The following is a 20,836-nucleotide window of genomic DNA, read 5'->3' on the forward strand; positions in this document are numbered from 1 at the left end:
TTTTACAAGGAAAAGGGGAGTGCAGAGAGACTTTCAATACATAAGCACATTAGTACAGCATTTTAACATTAGTTGGAGGTAAATTGCGTTTACCTCATTTTGCATTTGCTAAAGTACCATGAGTAAAATAGTACTTCTTATTATATTATTTCTTCTTGTCCTATCATTAGATTCAGATTGCAAATGTTGGACACCATGAATCAGAGTAACACAATGGCTCATGAACCAGTATATGAAGTAATGAATAAATGTTATGATCTACTACTGACTGAGATCATATTTTGCTTCTCTGCAGTACACTGAAGTATCTCTTCCCAAACTGATATTACATCATGCTGTTATTTAAATGTAAAAAATACAATGTGAATCACTTCACACTAATCATGTCTTCAAAACTGAAGGAACTAGTAGTAAATAACACTGCTTCATTTGTTCACTTTGATTTTGTCCATATTTCAGCCTTCCCTGCATATTTTTCAGCACCTCTCCAGCAACTGAATTTCATCAGGAAAAAGCATTGATGGTAAACTGCATATATTAGATGTCTGTGTAGACATGGAAAACAATATTTGTCCAATAAACAGATGAACGTGAGGCTGAGAGAGCAGCAGACACTTCATCACATTAATCTCAAATATTTCCTTTCTAGTTTGTGGTGTGGAAATGCAGGCAAGTGCTGCTGCAGGGCAGACACTGCTGCTCATCCTTCTGCTGGGGTGGTGGGTTGGAGTAAGTGCTGGGTTGTAATAGATGCCCATCTGTAAAGAGGGTTATGTACTGGGAGGAGAAAGAGCAGGAGCATTTCTTCAGGAAGCCTTTGATTTGTACAAGTGTTTAAGCACTTCATAGTTGATAATATCTTTTGATTTATGCAAGGCATCATTAATTTCACCATTTACCATTGCTACAATTTTGCCATTCAATACAGTGAGGTAAATATTTTTTCCTGGATGCTATACTGACGCAGGATTTATGCAGAGCTCTGAAAAATCACACTATGACTTTACAGTAGAATCAGTTAATCAAGCTTGTAGATACTGAGGCATGTACTTCATGTGCCCTGAGCAGATTCTGCCCTGTGTTGTGATATTAAATATAAAATATTTTCCCCTTGCTCTAGCCTATTTTTAGAGAAGTAATGCTGCAGGACACGTAATTCAGAAAGGAAATCACTTAATTTTTTTATATGTCTTTCTTCCTATTAGTCTAAGACCATCAAAGACATGTTCAAGACCTTCTTTTAACCACAGTTTTGATGATCATTAGTGTCTTGTTTTTGCTAGGTTCTATCTAAATTTTCTGCCCTGATGCTTTAGCTACCCTTAACTACTGAAGTTAACACAACTATTCATATGCCCAAGTGCTTTGTTGAATAATGGCCCCTGTTCTCAGAAGCTTGTAAGAACAATCTCGCCAGTATGCAAAGAAAAACAAAAAAACATGTCAAAAAATATCATTGTGGTTTGCTAGATGAAATATCAGAACTAACAAAATATAATAAAGTTTTAGCTGCACGCAAAACAAATTATTTTAATAATTTTCTTGCTCAATAGGTTCAGAGATATTTCATCCTCCTTATGGCATTCTGTTTGAAGAAATTTGAATGAAGACAACAGGTTTACATATGGCTCATTATCTTCCAAGCTTTGATAACAGCTCCTTTTGACATACAGTTAGCATATTAATTACGTGTAAATATTTTGGAGGGAGTCAGTTTGTTGAGGTATTGCGACAAAAAGTACAAAACTTTTTTTTTTTTTAAATGAAATACTTATTTCAAAGCTGCTGGTTATTTGTATTAAATTACTGATTTTATGCTAGCAGATAAAGGTTTTCATACGTCTTATTTTATAAAATTTACTTTTATACCTTTTTTTATTCTAATGGGAAAATCTATCAGACTCTGCATGTTAATTACTTTCAATCCTGTCATGATGCAGAAATCGCCTTGATGTTGCCATGTTTATTGATGCCAGACATTTTTATTGTAATTAAACCTTAATTTGAGCTGCTGTTGCTGAACAATTCTGCTGTGAAACCTTGTTTTCCAGCAAATCCCATTTGATTTTCCTTCTAACAAGTTTTTTGTAATTTAGTTGCCTGCATAATAGTGCTGTCACAGCTGGTATTAATTGGCATTTTTCTACCAAATAGTAGAGACCCACATCAGAATAACATGCAAGAGCTGAAATACTTCTACAACACACACTGTTATCATTTTCACCACTTGACAGGGTGGAACAGAGATAAGGAGCCATGACGTACTTTGCCTAAAGACCTCAAGCACACCAGTGGCAGAATTCGCCCCAGTTCCTGACACAGTCTGCTGCAGTTTTCTTGCTGTGGATCGCAGGATACAAAGAAATAAATAAAATCTCTGCTTAGCTGGTTTTCTGGGGTGGCTCCATATTGATGATGTTGGGCTGCATGAGCAAATTTCACTGCTGAAATGCCCCTGCTATGCCAGTTTTTCGGGTACAAAGCTTCAGCTCCTTGCAAGAGTCAATTTGGCACTCTCCTGGAACAGTAACTGCAATATAAAGGAGAAAAAGTATTTGAGGCAGAGAAAGTAGCTGTCTGCAGTAGCATGGTAAAAAAAAAGAAACCACATTAGATGAAATTATTCAGCAGCAATGTATTTGTACAAAACAGAAACATGGAAGAGGTTGAAAAAGATGAGAAAAATAAAAGAAAAAACCTTTAAGATGTAGTTTATTTTAAATAAAATATAGGACCATTTAAACCAGAAGTTCCATTTAGGAGAACTTGCAGAATTACCTGAAATTTTGTTGGATTGTTGTTTTGAATGATACTCAGAGCTTTAAATTCTGTGGGGAGGTGATTTAGTATTCCTAATAACTTTTGTGCAGCCTTGGCTTAGTCTATGTTGAGGTCTATCAATTTAAGATGCTTAAATATTGCATATGAACCTGAAGTTTTCCAAGTGGCAAACACATGTAGTTGGCATTGGCATTAGTAGAATTTTCAGCTGTTTTTACAGCTTGAAGATATAGAATAAATGCACATTTTCCATCCAGAAAAATCAAAAGTTCATTTATTTGTTTTTATTAAAATTGAACTAAAGCATTTAAATTGGGGAGGGGGAGAAAGCACAAAAATCTGATGAAGATCATCTTTGTAAACACTATTGATAGAGAGCTTAGTGGAGTTACTCATGTGAAAATAAAGGCAGTTTGGGGTAAATTAAAAAAAAAACAAAACATGCTTTAAAGCATTCCTTGAGCCATAAATTTCTAATTAGAGATGTAAGATTTCTGACCAACAAAGTTAGCTGCATACCCTTGTTGAGCAAAAGAGCTAAGAGTGCATGGGATTTTAAGAACATGATCATGTGGTGTCTGTACAGCCATTTTTCTTAAGTCTAGAAAGTCAATTTATACTTCAGAAAATCTACTTTAAAAATCACAGTCATAGTAATTAACCTCAACTATTAGTTTATTTGAAAAGATTAGTTATGTGCATTTGTCTTACAGACCTAAAAATCTTTAGCTTGGGCATGTGGAGATAGTTTCAATGTCAGTATCATTAAGAGGTTTTTAAAGCAATTGTCCTGGATTGCCTTTTTTTTTTCTATTGATATAAATTTAAAATAAATTATTTGAATAAGCAGTCAGCTGTTTGTACTTAAGTGGCTATTTTGTTGACTAATTTCACAATCTTAGAGCTGCTGAAATAAGTGCTAATACTTATTATGTCCTTCAGGTTCACTATTTCTATACAAATATTTTGAGTTCTGGGGAATACGAATGCTTGCTGTTTGTGCAAGCATCATTATTTCTAGTATCGAATGATAGACATTGTAACCATGAGAACAATGAAGTTGAAAAGCTCTATAAAGACTCATAATTGAAAATTTAGAATCAAGAAAACTCCAGATATTCAGAAAGAGCTTGATACTGTGACATCTGAAATACCAGGGAGGCAGACTGAAGCAGTCTGGCAATTTCTTGACAGTGTTTTGTACTTATTATAGAAGGAATGGCTGAGTTTTCTGATAAAACTCTCCAAAACCAGTCCCATTAGGTAATGAATATTCTGTTCGTATTAACTACTCAGATGGCTTTTTGGAGAAAGTTGTGGCTGTGAGCTCAGTGTGTGAACCTTTGCTGAGCTGGATCCAGAGCCCTGGGCTCTGGTGGCAGGGGCTGACATTCAGCTGGGTGCAGCTGGAGCTCATCCATTACCCATCCCTCAGTGTGCATTGGACAGCTAAACCCAAAAATCTAAATAAAATTATAGTAGTGATCTCAGTAGGACAGTGTGAGATTGCTGAAAGGAGGCTGGGAGAGGCTTTTCTTTTGCATGTGTGATAAATACAAAATCAGCTTTTTAATGTTTCATAAAACTTTAGAATAATGATCTTGATGAGCAACTTTATGAGACAAAAGCATATTCTAATAATTTTTCTCAGCTTCTGATTGGACTTTTTAGATAATTTCATTCATTTTGTCTTCTTTTGGTTTTAAAAATATTAAAGGTAATTTCTTAAGCAATCTTGTCATTTCATGTGCATACTTCATGCATGCATATACACTTTGACTTTTTCAGGGTTCTAGCTTTATTTAATCACAAAAGTTCCCGCCTTTCCCTGTTTTTAAAAAGTTTCTGTCTCAAGAAGTAGCTACTTCCTTATTGTATTTCATACTTTATTCTGTTATATTGCACAGTATTAGTCAGGCTTTAGACACTGACAGGACAGATTTTTTTAAAATGAGAAAATTGGAGGGGGTTTGTTGTAAATTATTTTTACATTTCTCTTTTTTAACACATGGCATTTAACCTGTGTATCTTCTATTTTTTTAGATAGCAGCAATCATAAATACAGAGGTGAGAACTGAAGAAGTTTTAGTCTTGCTGGCTGACATGATGCCTTCCAGTTTATAACAGCTGATGTACTTGTACATGTGATACAAAAACCTTTTTCAGATAATGTCTACTTACTCACTGAAAATTTAAAAAATCCCGTTATTTCAGTGTATGTTGTTATCAGACTACCAGAATACTATCAAATTTAAGATTCATTAGCTCAAATAAAATCAGGAAAAGAATTAAGAAAACTTCACCCTACGTACACAGTACAAGCTGATAGGTTTTTAAAATGAATTTCTAATTTTCTATATTCTTCTTTAACCTATTTTTGTTTTCTTCAAGTAGAGAAGTTATCAGAAACCGCAGGTGTTTACAAGTGGGTTACTAAGGGTTTGCTAATGCAGGAAAGAAGTAGGAAGGCAGGAAGAGAAGAACTGTCTGGGAGCAGAAGCTCACATAATTAATGCATGTGGACCTGCTTGAAAATACAAGAGGATTCCAATGTGGCAGTAGCTGGAAATAAATATTTTTTCCCTTCCCAGGCAGTGTACAGGGCTAGGCTGTATGGTTGCATTGAGCAACCTGGTCTGGTGGGAGGTGTCCCTGCCCATGGCAGGGGGTTGGAACTGAAGGATCCTCAAAGTCTTTTCCAAACCAAACCCTTTGATGGTTCTGTGATTCTACCTTGAATTACATTTCTGAGCAGAGGCCCAGTAAACCTCTACACCAATATATCTGAATGCTGAGCTCTTCTAAGGTCTTATGCTTGGGATTTGTCTTTTCCCAGCTGCCCATGTAGTGGTATTTTGTGACTTATCCTAGAGATGTGTTTTATCCAATCCCTCACTGCTGGACAATTACAAGGTTTAATTGGCTTGGATAAATGTTTAGCCAGAGGAGAGTGATTTATTTCTAGATTTCAAGTGAAAAGTATTACAAGCAAAAATACACATTTTGTAGCTTTGCAAAGAGCAGTCCACCCATGAAGAAAGTTTAAAATAATCAGAGAATGATAGAATAGTTTGGGTCAGAAGAGATCTTAAAGATCATTGAGCAGGTGATATTTGATAAAAGAATCAACTGGAATATATGAAATCAGATGAACCAAATGCACTGTGAGTTTTTGTCTTCATCCAGTAGGCACATCAAGTGGGGAAACTTGAAGAGATAAGCAAAAGCACATCCATTTCTTTATTTATTTTAAATTAGAGGGAACAATCACAAAGCAGGAAATGTACTTTTTAATGGATTTCTTTTTGAAAGAAGTATTGTTTCTAAAGAAATTGCAAAAATAATTAGCATATATGTTATTATGAAGAACAGCTACTGCAAAAACCTATTTCAAGGGGCCATTTCAGCTATTTTCCTACAATAGTAATTTTCTCTTTAGTTTACAATCCTTTTCTTCTGAATCTAGACTGCTCATAGCAGTCTAGTACCAGATCAGCCCTTAAGGCATCAGAGACATTTGTTTTCCCTCCTGAAACCCACAGTCAGGCACATTAGTGATTCTGTCATACCAAGCTAATTAATAATTACATAATTTTGCATAATTTTGCATCCCCTATATAGAGAATGAAATCCAGAAAAATGTCAGGAACTACTTGCACTACCTAATGTTTTCCTTCTTTTGTCAATTATTTTTTCTCTTTGTTTTTCTTCCTTATTCAGGCATTATTAGACAAAAAGCTAGAAGAGCTGAAAATAAGTTGAAAGCTTATACTGTTGATACTGCAGCAAGTTTTGTCATTGATTTAAATGGGAGTAAACTTAAGCCTTCAGCATTACTCATAAGAATCAAGACTAGAATTTTATTTGGACAGATACTGAACTAAAGGTTTTATGGCATATCCTGAAAGAAGAAAGCTTGGGGATTTACAGGCATATTTTCATATTTTCAGGCACAGAATTCTCAAGCAGTGCCAGGCAGCAGTATTGCAATGCTCTAACAATATAAACAGTCAGGCAGTTGACACCAAGTCTGTCTCAGTATTTGCAGGATGATTAGAAGTAGCAGCATTGAGATTATTTTTTTTAATGCTCAGTTTAGATTCTTTTTTTTTTAATGTAAGCAGCATATGGTAACATATCTGAAAATGAAATTTCACTTTTTATCTCCTTTAGCTGATACAAGGTTTAAATTTCATTGGTGTATCATATTTTCTCCATTATATTAAAGATTGCTTAGTGAGGAATTACCAACTCTACAATACTTAAAATTCCTTCTGTTTTTATCCAGAGAAGCCAGAAGAGTTGCAATGGTGAAAATGTACTTTATGTCTTTTGGTGAAAACAAACTTATATGTCTTTTCCTCTCTTTTTATATCATTTAGATATCAGCATGAATCAATTCCAGGTTCACTGGTTACTGGAGTCCTGTGCACACAATGACACCAAAGGACTTAGGAAAGTAACAGAGCTGACTTATGTAAGTCTCCTTTGAGCCCTCTGCTTGACTCTGAGTAGTTCCTAGGCAGCAAGAGAAAGGATAGTTCTGTAACATAACACAAAATGTGTTTTACCCTGTTTGTTAGATCAGTAAGGATGCTTTCTTTTTTATGTTCCTCTTTGGCAAAAGATAAAAATTATGTCTCTGGACTGGTTTTGGGTTTCTTGGATTTCCTAAATACACACTAGACTTAAATATATTATTTATTTTTGTTGTTATTCAGAAAATGAGACCAGACAAACTTCTTAACTAAGTACTTCTATATCTCTACATGATATAGAACACTGAGCTTTATCTGCAATTAATAATGTAAGACTTTAGCACAGTGCAAATACTGAACAGTAATAATAGTAATTAATAAATCAGGTTTTCTTTTAGACATGCAGATGAGTTTCAGGTGATTATTCTCCCTGAGGAGAATAATAGATAAGAAAAGAAGAACTGTTGGTGACAAATGCTGGATATTAAATCTGGAAGTCAGACAGATATCAGATGGGGGGAAAAGCTCCATGTAAGTACATGGCAGCCCAAATATATATTGCAGTGGCAGTATTTCCTACTCAATTTGATGGCAATCTAGTGTCATCTGTCTCTATAACACATTATTTGAACAACAGAGTTTGTGATTAGTGCATCAGAATTGGTTTAGTCTGTTATGCAAAATGGACAAAATCACAATTCACCTTTCCTTCTTACCCTGATCTGTACTACCCCATCAATTCAGGGATGTTAATGTCATGTAAAGGAGTAAATCAAAAGACATGATTTCTCATACAGGATGGTGTTAGTTTATAAGATTTACTGCTTCATGGGGTCAGCAAAGAACAAATTAGAGGTGTGTGACAGTGGTCACAAGGGTTGCAGGATGAAGAGAGAGGCGAGAATGTTGACCTCATGTTCAGAAGGCTTGATTTATTCTTTTATGATATATATTACATTATGACTATACTAAAAGAAATAGAAGGAAAAGTTCTCAGAAGGCTAGCTAAGCTAAGATAGAAAAGAAGGAATAACAAAGGTCCGTGTCTCAGCAGAGAGCGAGACCCAGCTTTGCCATGAGTGGTCAGTAAATCCAAACATCCACAGGAGACCAATCACGGATCCACCTGTTGCATTCCACAGCAGCAGATAACCACTGCTTACACTTTGTTGCTGAAACTTCTCAGCTTCAGCAGGAAAAATCCTAACGAAAGGATTTTAATGAAAAGATGTCTGTGACAGAGGTGGATTTAAAAAATGACTTTGACATAATGTTATGGAGATAGGAGAAACAACATTTAAGAAGTTCATTTCCACTAGAGGTCAGGAAAGACTGTTTGGACATCTGTCCAAATGCATTGTGGGATTAATGAATTTATTTCCAGTCATTTCCTTATTTCTAGTCATTTTATGGTAATTCATCCAATCTGTCATGATAAATAAAAATAGTCCTGTCCCAATTTTAAGGAGAGATCAAACCTGTTGGAGCACTCTCCCATCAGGTGGAAGTCAGAGTCCAGTCTCAGCCCAGTTTGTATGTCCCGTGAAAATGACCTTCCAAGCAAAGGTTGGACTAATTTGCAATTAGAAAAAAGAGGGAGTTATGCAGAAGAACCTGGGAAATTAGAGATTCTGAAGGGAATTAGAGATCTAAAAGGTAGCAAAAGACTTTTGACCTTAGCCAGTAACATATTATTAGGGATTTTTTTCAGGATAAAAGCCAACCAATCAAACATTTTTTTTCCGTATATGATTTGTGTTAAAGCTTTCAGACTGTAATTTTCAAAAGTACTTCAGGCAATGCAAAGAATTTAGAAGGGCACTTACACTTTGTGTAAAGTTTTCTTCTCCACTCATTGTCCTTAAATAGAGACTTCTGCTTTGTATTTAGCTGTGGAGTTTTTCTTCCTGATAAGAATATAGAAGTACTTAATGTACTCAAGTGGAAAAATATGCATCCATAATGCAATGCTGACTTTAAATGTGCTTTTAAAAAGTTAAACATAGATGAAGCCTGTCATTTACAGCAGCTTAACTCAGCTTTCTTACATTTATTTAATTCGATTAGCATTTATATCCTCCCATTGCTACCCCCACTGCCATCATTCACAGAGACTGTTCTAAATATTAGAAGTCAGTTGCTTTGATGCCGTGTGTCGAAGGAACTGTGTAGAATTGAAGGACATATTCAAATACCATACAAATATATTTTACTACTGAAAATAATCATGACATTGACAATACTTGCTTTCTTCTCTGAGTTAAAACCACATTGGCATGTGTTAAGCATCCAGGAAAATGTTTTTGTGGAGAGAACTTTTAATCTTTTGCCAAAGTTATTTTTCAATTTGTTCATATTTTTTTCCTTTGGGCTCTATTTTCAGCATGTGATCTTTTTGTTTTTCTTGTTGTAGGAAAACTACATTATTCTGAAGGACCTGTCATTTTCTTGCAAATACAAAGTAACTGTTCTTCCTGCAAAATCTAAAGGTCGTTTTAAGGCTGAGAGTACTTTCTTTGTTACCCCACCTTGCTCTGCATTTAAAGAAAAAAAGCACAAGCATATTAATTGTCCTGCTGAAGGAGGTAAGGCAAGATCTGCAGAACTACCAAATAGTACCAAAAGCATTTATAATCACCAAAAGAGAGTCTTAAAAAGCAGTTTTAGGATAGAAAATGAGAGATTTAAAACAAATAAAAATATCACTAATGCTTATGTGAAAATCAACAGAAATACACAACAGCATTGATTTTGGCTAGTACATTATTACTGTTTTGTCAATTAAGAGTAATCGTAGTGGACATACAAAAATATCTGTAATGGCATGGTTGTGTTTTTTTTCTTTTTCGTAAGGAAGAATGGTTCCCCATTGTATTTATTATAATGATGGAAGATAACTGTAAACATGATTATGGTGGTATGACCCATCTTTTTAATGTTTTGCTGCAGATGCAAGCTGTTTTTCCAGTTTGATTTTGCTTAGGTTAATTCTGCTCTCAAATAAGAAATAGAGGCCCTCTAATCTTTTCCAGCATTGTCACAATGTGTAACTAGAGGGCTCTGGAAGTTGCAGAATTATGGATATATTAGTTGGAGAGGATTTCTGTGGTCAGCTGGTCCTGGCTCAGGTCAGCCATGGCTTTGCACTGCCAGGTGTGGATACCTCTCTCTCTGGTTGGAGGGAAGCCCTCTCACCTTGGGTCCCTCCTGTTCCCAAGGGTACCCTCAGGCTCCATAAGTCACCCAGAACCCTGCTGGCCTTCACTGCCATTTCCTTAATGCCTGTCCTGACAGTTCCCAGCATTACAGCCTTCCTGGGCAACTGTAACTCAGGTATAACTTCCCCTAATCAGAGTGCCCTGTCAACTTGTACTACAGTTTTAGTGCATAAATTTTACTCTTTGGCTGAATTATGGAGTTCTGTGCTACCCTGTGCATTTTCTTGTGGCCCCAGAACTTCCTGTCTGAGTTCAGCTATTCTGAAACACGAGGAGCAGGAGAATGGCTCCCTGTGACTGAGGCACTTAGGTCTTCACATGCTGTAGCTTTCTTTTCTGTACCTGCAGCTGAGAGCATTTTATCTGAAGTTTAAATTTGGCCCCAAATGTGAGTGGAATATATCAAACAGGTTTTTGGTTAACACTGAAAATGTGATGGTAGAAAGCTGACTGCATCGTGTATAACAATAGAAATAAAACTCTGCCTGACCTTGATTTCGGAAATGAAATGAATATTATTCAAGATTATCTGTAAGAGTTCAGCTTATCTTTTTTTGCTTTCCAAATTTGTAGTGCCAGTTCTACCCAAAGTGTTGGCCAAACCCGAGAATCTGTCTGCATCTTTCATTGTTCAGGAAGGTAACATCACTGGCCATTTTTCCTGGAAGATATCTAAGGCAGACCTTCACCAGCCCATGACAGGGTTTCAGGTCACTTGGGCAGAAGTGACCACAGAGAGCCGGCAGAACAGTTTGCCCAACAGCATCATTTCCCAGTCACAGATACTGCCAGCAGTAAGTTGTCTGTTACTTTCTTTTGCCAGTGGCTCCCTAAGTTTGTGTGTCTGTGCCTCATTTGTAATGTTTAGTGGTGATACAGATGTCAAACACTGGTTCTGCAGGTAAGCTGGAGAAGGAATTAATTTTTCCTCCTTGATGGAGATACAAAGCATAGCTACTCTTCTTGATGATACATCAAACATTTTAAACTGTAGAGCCTGGAGATGCCTTTAATTATCTATCACTATATGTATCTGTCTATTTTTAGCACCTGGCTAACTTGCAGAAGCCTCTGATTTGAGCTGAAATAGTGTCTTCTGTCCCTCAGAAACCACCAAGATTTAGGGCATTTATACCAAGGACCATTCACTCTGACTGAAAATGTAGTATTTACACAATCAGGGCTGATTTGCACAGGGCCCAACTGCTGGAGTTGCTGGATGAGCAGAGTGAGTGTACAAGTGCAATGCGTGCACTCCTCTCTCTGCCCTGCCCATGCAGGATTTTATATGATTTGGAACAGCTTCAGCCAGGTCTGTTAAAGGCAATCCCATCTCAGAATATGTGCTAATTTGCCAGAAAAACATGTTTCCCCCCACTTTTTCTCTCTTCCTTTCCCTTTTACTGTCTGCTCTGGCAGTAGCAGCAAATTATCCCACAGGAATGACCAAAGTTATTCCCACGTTGTGCTTTGGCTTCCCCTCATGGGGCAGCTACAGTGCCAACCTGAATCACCTGTCCTGTGGATTCCTGGCCAGACCAGCCTGGCTGGTGGCAGGAACACCCTGCTGCCCTCACTGTCCAGCATCACTTTTCCAGCTATCCCCTTCCTGGGCCTGGGCCTTTGCAGCTTAGAATAAGAAGAGTGATTTCTTCCAACTTAATGCAGATGATTTGTAGTTTTGATTTTGTTTTAGATGAATAACTTCTGATGCCTTAATGTCTGTGAGTCTTTAGCTAGATGTATTCCCATGTGAAAGTTTCTATGAAATTACTTTGAAATTATTTAGCACATGTCTAAGTGACCACAAAAGGTATGGAGCAGTGAAAAGTGAATCCGTCCTGCTGTAAATGATGCCTTAAGAGCAGAAGGCAAATTCTTATGGTGTAATTGGGACAAATCTGAAATTAGTGTGGTCACCCTTTTTTTCCCACAAGCTGCAGAAGTGGCCCCAGGCCAGCCACTACTACTTAAATTACCAATTAGTAGAATCCACTTGCAAATCCAAAATAAAAACCAGTTTATGTAATGAACATGTTTGTTAAAAGGAATGGTTAGGAAAATACATTTTGATTCGTTTTTTAGTGATAGGCATATCAGCTTTTTATGGAAAGTGATCAGCACACTTTCTATAAAAGTCTGTAACAACTTGGACCTTGTACACATGAAACCATAGTATTATGGTTAAAAATGTGTCTGTTCAAAGGGACTGGCAGACAAAAAATTTGAAACACACTCGCTCAACAAAGTGATGCATACGTTAAATCCTTTTAACGAAATTCTATGAAAATAATTTGTGGCTGCTGACAGTGATAGTACCTGTTTAAACCACTGGTGTGTGTGAGCAGAGCAGCTGTGTTTTATTTTCCAATGGCCTGAGAATTGAAGGGATGTGTTTAATTTTAGGATCACTACATCCTCACTGTGCCCAACCTGAGGCCCTCCATGCTGTACCGCTTGGAAGTTCAGGTGCTGACGACTGGAGGGGAAGGGCCAGCCACGATCAAATCCTTCCGCACGCCCGACCTTCCTCCGTTTGCACCCCACAGTAAGCACTGACCTCCTCTGAAATGTGGTCATGACATGTTACAGAATTTCAGTCTTCCACATGTGAAGAGTGGAAACCTTTCTCAAGCCTTAGAGCTTTTACTGATTCCAATAGCATTCCATAAACTTAAGCTGTGTGAAAATACTGGCTTTTTTCCCTTGATGACTGTCCATCAGCAAATCAAATCTTTCTCTCAATCAGTTTGTGTGGTCTAACATTTGCCATTTGTTGCAGCCACAGATCTTTGGCTTATGCCTATAGCCCTTGGGATTCAAAGTTGGTCTGTCCTCCAGGTGCAGCCTGGAGTGATTACGTAGCTTTCAAGATTAGATTTTTCTGGGTTCGCTCAGTCCAGCATAGCTAGAGCTTAAACATATTTCTAAAGCAAGGCAAACCTCTTAATGGCTATTTCCAGCACTTCATGTGTTTCTGAAAAATACAGCTCAGTGTTGCAAAGCCAAATAAAAAATACAATTAGTTCAAAATCTGTCTGCTTGAATATTTTTGTCCTTTTAAAGGCCCACTAAAGTTGCCTGGACTGAACATACACATAGTTGCCAGCACAGACTTAGCACTTAAAAGCTGAAGGATTGAAAGCTGAAGGTCTCACAAAGCCTTTTCAGTATGGATAAATGTTGGCATTACGAATCTAGGGTTTGATATGTGCATAATTTCCTGTTCTTTTGTTTAGGACCTCATCTGAAGCAGCATCATCCGCATCACTACAAGCCATCCCCAGAGAAATATTAAACTGTTTCAGATGATTATACAAATAACTGAGAGAAAAAAACTGAGCTCCCAAATGAGGGCTGGGTAACAACACATCTCTTGGAGCAGAGAACCCAGTTTTCCAATGGAAGCTAACATCCTGTAGGATCTGTATCTACTTCTCTGTAGTTTAGACATGAAGAGTAATGTTTGCACCATGACCAGGATGAATCATACAGCAAGTATCATTTCAGTACCAGCACTATTCAACAAACTGATGACCATATCCAACTCAACACCTGGGAGAAAATATTCATTATACTGTTCATTATAATGTTTTTATATTGTGTTTAAAGTAGCTTAAAACGGTGCAGTGTATAAAGCCTTTTCTCCCCTTGAATTCAATATTGCTATTTGCAAGGTCCTGTGATGTATACATACTTTTAAAAGATGTTCTCATTAATGGATTTAAGTTATCAATTTTTACTTAAAGCCCTGTCTGCAACCAATTTAAGATTAGTGTGTTTTGATATTAAAGAATATCTCAATTTGTCTGAAATGAGCACATAAGTAAAATAGATTACAGTAGCAGAAACCTTGAAATACCCAGTTTTTAATAATTGTAGTGTCACCATGGAGGATACATATGTATTACCCATGTGGTCTAAAGTGGTAATGTTCGATCATGTAGATCTTCTATTAATACAGTTAATAGTTAAAGGATATACAGGGTAGAAACACCATTGTAGAGAAACAAATGACAATTAATAGAATTGTTTAAAACTTATGACAATGAATGCAGTTAATTAATAGGTTCTAGAAGAATAACTTTAAACAGCTTACTTACAATTTTTTGATACATAATATTTCAAAGTATAATATTATCTTGAATACAAACACCAATTTTCTAGTTAAAAATCTGAATAGTTACCATTAAAGTTTTAGAAACTGAAATTATGAGGCACATTTGTTATAGTAGCTGTATAGCTACTTTTTGGCTTTGAATTTTGATGCACATATTTCTTTTCCCTGTGGATCTTTAGAACAGAAGGATGGATGTATTGGCTCTATTTTGCTGTTCTGCTTACAGAAAGAATTATGTGACAATATTCTGGCATCTGGAAAACATTGGCTTATAGTTTATTTGAATTCATTTTTCAAATTTAGACAGAAGGGTGCCCTTTTTAACCATAAGGGAATTCATATTGCCTTATTGTGCAATATAAACTGTCTAGAATAATTTGTCACACAGAGACACATGTCTCAATAGTAAACAGAAACTGCTTGGATTTATTATTGAGAGGGTGGAAAGTATCTGTCAATAAACATCCATACAAATACCCATAATCAGCTCTTAATGTTCAAGATGTTCAAAGTGCTCCTGAATTCTTTGGCACCATTTCCATTGCCCCTTGAATCGTCACATCAGACTAATGTACCTCAAAACTTGACTCCAACTGGACAAAGTGGCCACTTTTCCTACCAGCAGATGATACAGACTCATCTGTGCTTCATATTTTTCTGAGATATTCAATAAGAGGAGCTTGGACATTAGTGGTACATGTATTTCCCTTGCTTTGATGACAAACTGTTTTGTGAAAAAGCAAGTATGAAGAAATACCTATCTGAAACTGAGGATCAGAGCTGTGTTTATCATAGAATGTTCATGAAATATTCAGTTTGTCTATACTGAAGTTTACAGCCTTTATACCACAGAGGGGAAGGAATCTGCATAAATTTCTGATCACTTGCTCATTACAATTTTTTTACAATTTTACCTTCAGTTTTAAAGGGCTCTTTTGCATTCTTTTCTATTTTGGTTGCTGTGTTTTTAGATATTGGTCACTCTTCATCTCTCACTTAGTGACCAAGGATTTTTCCAGACGTTTTCTAGTGCTACATGGTTTGCAAAGGCCTTTACCAACAGCTTAAAATATATTAAAGGTTATGGTGCTTTGAATTCCTTCCTCTATTTTCCAAAATGCATTAGCAAATTAGGAGATGAGTTCTTATTCCAAAAATTTGTAGTATAAAGGTTTATTTTCAGTTTTCTTAGAATGCGAAAGTCTGAGATATTTTTGTCAGGATGAGAGTGTTTGAGTGTACGTTTTTACAAAGAAAACGAAATTTGCATTGGACTGGTGTGCAGCACTGCTTTCACATTTGGATTGCACAGGGCATAGAGGAGTCTAGAAGTGATCTTTGTAGTGTTTGCTGGATCAGCAGGATCAGGGAAAGTAATTACCTCAGTCTTCTCTGAAGAATTCTGTGCAAACCCTTCAATCACAGTCTGTTCTACTTGTGCTGGATAAAATTGACACTGACTTGATTAGTGTTAATGAAATTACATTTCATTCATAGTGACACTGTAAAGAATAGATGTTGCTCTTTGGTACAATGATGCCAATTAACTGGAGATAAGCAGTAAATTAGGAGCCCTGAGTCCTCATGAAATCATCCTTCTGTGAAGAATCAAAATGGTTTCTGTGCTGGTGCCATTCTCTCTGAGACATTCTTCTGTTCAAAGTAACAGTACTTTTGAAGAACACTGAGAGGTTTCCCCTTCTGAACTAGATTGATCAAAACCAAAAGCTGAAAGTAGAAATCTAGTGATCAAATGTATTATATTGAGTCCACTAAGATGTAAATTATTTTTTCCTGCTACAAATGATTTTATCAACTCACCTTTTAAGTCACTCTCCACATCAAAAATGAAAAATACAAAGTCAACAAAGCTCATGGATGCATGTTAAATTCCCAGCTGTGAGTGATTTTCTGATTATTTTTTTAAATTAGCACTACAGATTTGAAGTTTTCAGTGCCTAATTCTAAAGCTTTGTTTGCTGAATCACACAGGGTATTGTCCTAATTTACTAGACTAAGCCACATTAAACATTTAATTCAGCAATAGAGTTGCAATTTGCTACTTAATTCCCTAGTTAAAGATTTATTTTCTCTAATGATGTTGTGTAATTCAGAGTTAATATTGGGAGGATATTAGAGATATTGGGATATTTTAAGATACTCTGCACCTTTACACTAATGTATTATTTACTGTGCATGATTCTGATGGATTTGTCAGTTGAATTCAGGATGCATTGTTTATCTTTATTTCTTAAAGGAGAATTATAAGATTATGCTATTTTTGCTAACTGCTTTGTGAAGTGATTTTTTTGTTCGCTGGTGATTTTTGTGTAAGAAAAAAATGGTTTGTTCTTGTTATAACTTTTTTTTTTTGACCATTTTTGAGTTGTTTATAGAGCAGGAGAAAATAAGATAGAACTTGCAGTGTGTCATCCATGTGCACCAACTTGAATATTCATTAAGCATATAGCACACAGACAATAAGTAAGAAGTCTGATTCTTTAAATGCTGAACATCCTCAACTTAGTGGCTTCAGAAGGAGCTGAGGACCTGGTGTGGCAATGTTGATACTGACACTGATATTTGGCATGGTCACACACAGAGTCATTTCTACTGTGAGTGGGAATTTGGCAATTCTGCTAATTGTTATTAACAGAACTGTATAGAAACCTTAACACGGAGTCAATTTATTTTACAATACTTTCATCTCCATACTCCCAGTTGCAGTCAGGGAGAGTTTCCAGTAAGCAGGTCCTGATTCAGGAAGGTTGGCACAAAGGAAATCAGTGGCATGGAAATAAACCTGTGCAGTAAAGAACGAGCTTTAGTGATGCTTCAAATCAAGCATCAAGCATGGATGTCAGAGTTTGTTTGAATAATGTCTTAAATCAGGGCCTTGTAAAACAAAGTGGGGGAACCAGACAGTTCTAAATTCTGTGTAAAACACCATAAAATTTTTTATTTTTGTGTATATGTAAATGTCATAGTGATATTGACTTATTTATTAATTCATTTTCTTATACTATGTGCCAAGTATGTTCCTACCCTTTTGATCAGTACCTGTGAACATCAATTACTAAAAATAATGTTATGCAAAACTTGTGCATTTTAACCAGGAATATGCTACTAATCTGTTGCATGTAGTTTTCAATGATTAAAAAAACCCTTTATTTAAAAAAATGTAAATGGATACCTGCAGATGTTGATGATTATATGTGGGTTTGCATGCCAAAACTCATTGTTCAGTTGTGGGCATGAAATGTAACGACTGTATTACCTCTACTGATATATTAGTAAGGTACTATTTACAAAGTAATTAACAGAGCTCTATATGTAAATTTTTTCCTTTTTACTTAATTATATTGTAGTAAAGGTAACAAATGCTTCTCTGTTACCCAAATTGGCTGTAGAAATTACGTTCCTATAACTGTCATTTAAAGTCAATATTTATTTATGTATGTAATACAAAAAGATTGGTCTTATGTGTTTGTCCTGTTATTTAGAGAAAAAATATACACTTGTAAAAACATTTTGTAAAAAAATACAAATGTAAATAGAGTCTGATTTCTTTTACTCACTATTTTCATGTTTAGAATTTGTACATACTGTTTATGTAATAAACTATCCTACATCAAAATATTGCTACATTATCTCCTCCATACAGAGTTTAGAATTTTGCTTTTCTTGAGTTGAAGAGATAGAGCCATCTAAGAAAAATCAGTGTTACACCAAGTACCTCTGCTTCATCTAAATTTCATTGTGTCTGAAGTCATACCATTTAACCCTGTCTTTACTACAACATTTTGTTTTCTTTATATAGTCTTCAAAATATTGTGAAAATAAAATTAAATATTATTTGAGTAATTTACATTTAAACCAATAGTAGAAATAAAACGTCATGCATAAGAGCTTGCCCTTTCTCTAGCCTAACTGGATAGTTCATAGTGAAGATTTGTTGATCCTTTTGTTATGCTAACTTAAATTAATTAAGTTGTTGGATCTTTGCCAGTGGCTTGATCCTGCAAGCCAAGATTTTCATGACTGAAACTCATCTGTGTATGCACTAGATTTGGAGTGTTTTCTCTTCTAAAGTGCAGTATCCCATGGTTTAAATTTTGTTTTTTTAACAAATATAAATACCTATCTTGGTACAAATATTTAACTGTTTCAAATTCTCATAGATGCACTGTTATTCTCAGGTGCAATATCCTTAGTTCGGAGATGCACCTTTGAATACCTCTTGACTTACCTAATAAACATTTCTTTTTTGTTAACTTGATGAAAACTTCCAAAATTTCCTGGTATTTCTATCTCATTAGAATAACTGCTTACATTTCTAGTTTTGATTTTCTTCTTACATAAATGAACAATATTTAGAAACACCCCTATTTTTAAATTTCTCTGCAAGTGGGGCTATTTCTTTAATATTTGCTGTTGTGGTTCAGTAAAGTCAGATAAGAATGAGATATCACCTGAATAGGTGAATGGGTAAGTTGTCAAAATAAATGGTTGATACATTGTATTTCAGAAGAGCAATTAATTTTCTCTTTCCATGTCCTCAAAGAAGTATTTTATTCTACATTGGAATGAAGGACACAATGACTGGATTAAATAAAGCATATGAAATAAAGCAAATTTACTACATATAGAACAGTATTCATCATTTTGGGGGTGGTACAACCTGGCTTTTGTGCACCTAAAACCAGAATACACTCAAAAGATGCCATTTCATAAAATAAATTAATACAATGAAAGCTTGTTCCAGTACAAAACCAATCCTCCACATTTCTATTTTCTGATTACAGATGTTGTATTGACATTTTCTGAATCTACGCCAGCCTCCTTGAGGGAGGCCTTGGGCCAAAACAGTGGCTGCAGCCCTCGGTGGCAGTGCAGCACCTGGAGGGTAAGGAAGCACCAGGGAGAGCAGTGAGAATGAAAGCTTTGAAACAGAGCCAGTGTGCAAGCAGTGAATTGCTGTGTCCCCTTTGCATTGTGCTTAATTTCCTTCTTGCTCCTGCTCAAGGTGCTGGCAGGAGTGCAGATGAATATTTAATACACACCTTGCTATAAGCATTTACTCAGTGCTGTGAGGCACAGCAACTAAAGAATTTATGAATGCTTTCTGTACCCAGTTCCTTACCTGTGCTGGTGATTTATTCATGTTACTTAATAATGAGCTGCATTCAGCAGGTCTGTTTCTTCTCAATGGAAAATCAGCTTTGGAAGCAGTGGACTGTCATTTTTCAGGAGAGGTAGGCAAATATGCTGCACACAAATATCCCTTTATATTTGTGTGCAAATGTATTTATACAGCAAATAGAGCTTGCTTGTCTTTTGCACAAGCTGTTCAGCATTAATATGTGTGCAATAGTTCAAAATTTTCTGTCTTTCACAGTAACTCTGAGTTGGCTGATTAGTAATGATTAGTTAACATTTTTGTAATAATTTTATATTCTACTTAGAAAATACTGCCTGATATAAATGGCTCAGACTGCACAGTTGTGAGTAGATGCAGAGTGATGAGCTGGAATTTCCATGCTGTCATTTTATGTAAGTGAAAGGTACAGGAGGCACTGGGAACAGAAGAGCATCGGTGGTACAAAAATTCTCTGCTCACCTGATGTATTAATTTCTTTGCCAACATCCAATTTCTAGTATTAATTTCAGTATTTGTAGTCATCTGCAAACATTCAAATTAAGATTTTAAATTTCTTTTCTGAGACGTGCTGCAATACTTGCTTGAAATGTAAATATTTCAGATTTTCCCTGAATGCGCCTCAAGATCTAGACTAACCATGAAACAGGAATTTGCAAGAAAAAAATAATCTGGTAAGTGCTGGTTGTCCTCTCAGAGCAGTTACTGACAACTGTTATTTTTGCTTGGTGTTTATTGAATCATACTGTACACAAAGAAGATCCATACACATTTTTCCCGTGCTTTGAGGGAAATACCTCTTGTCACAAGGACAGCATTTAATTGGTGAAAGTGCTTCATGAGTGACTGAGTCACCAGGGCTTACACAAGATTTACTCTAGTGAATAAACCCTGTATTTTTTTAATTGTCTGAAGATGGTGTTAATTTCTCTTGCCTTTTAACCTGAACTTGAAGGGGATTTTAGTTTTGCTCTATAGTGGATCTGTGTGCATTACTTTTGTTGTGAAGGACTTGCCTCTGTTACTAGTCTTAGTCCTACATGGCACACTGCAAGCATGTTTCTCTTCACTGCTTAATGCT

At 35.9% G+C, this 20,836-nt stretch overlaps 1 protein-coding gene across 2 annotated transcripts in view; it reads left to right on the plus strand.

Annotated features, from left to right (window-relative positions):
• Nucleotides 1–19,119, plus strand: part of ANOS1 (anosmin 1) — a 135,348-nt gene extending 116,229 nt beyond the window's left edge. For both annotated transcript variants that reach the window (XM_063147910.1, XM_063147911.1), the window contains 5 exons: nt 7,164–7,258; nt 9,673–9,844; nt 11,051–11,271; nt 12,884–13,025; nt 13,717–19,119. In XM_063147910.1, the coding sequence (XP_063003980.1) occupies nt 7,164–7,258; nt 9,673–9,844; nt 11,051–11,271; nt 12,884–13,025; nt 13,717–13,775 (689 nt within the window). In that variant the 3' untranslated portion in view covers nt 13,776–19,119. The remainder of the gene's footprint in view (nt 1–7,163; nt 7,259–9,672; nt 9,845–11,050; nt 11,272–12,883; nt 13,026–13,716) is intronic.
• Nucleotides 19,120–20,836: the final 1,717 nt, after the last annotated feature.

Source organism: Melospiza melodia, chromosome 2 (assembly GCF_035770615.1).
Source record: "Melospiza melodia melodia isolate bMelMel2 chromosome 2, bMelMel2.pri, whole genome shotgun sequence".
Taxonomy (NCBI): Eukaryota; Metazoa; Chordata; class Aves; order Passeriformes; family Passerellidae; genus Melospiza; species Melospiza melodia.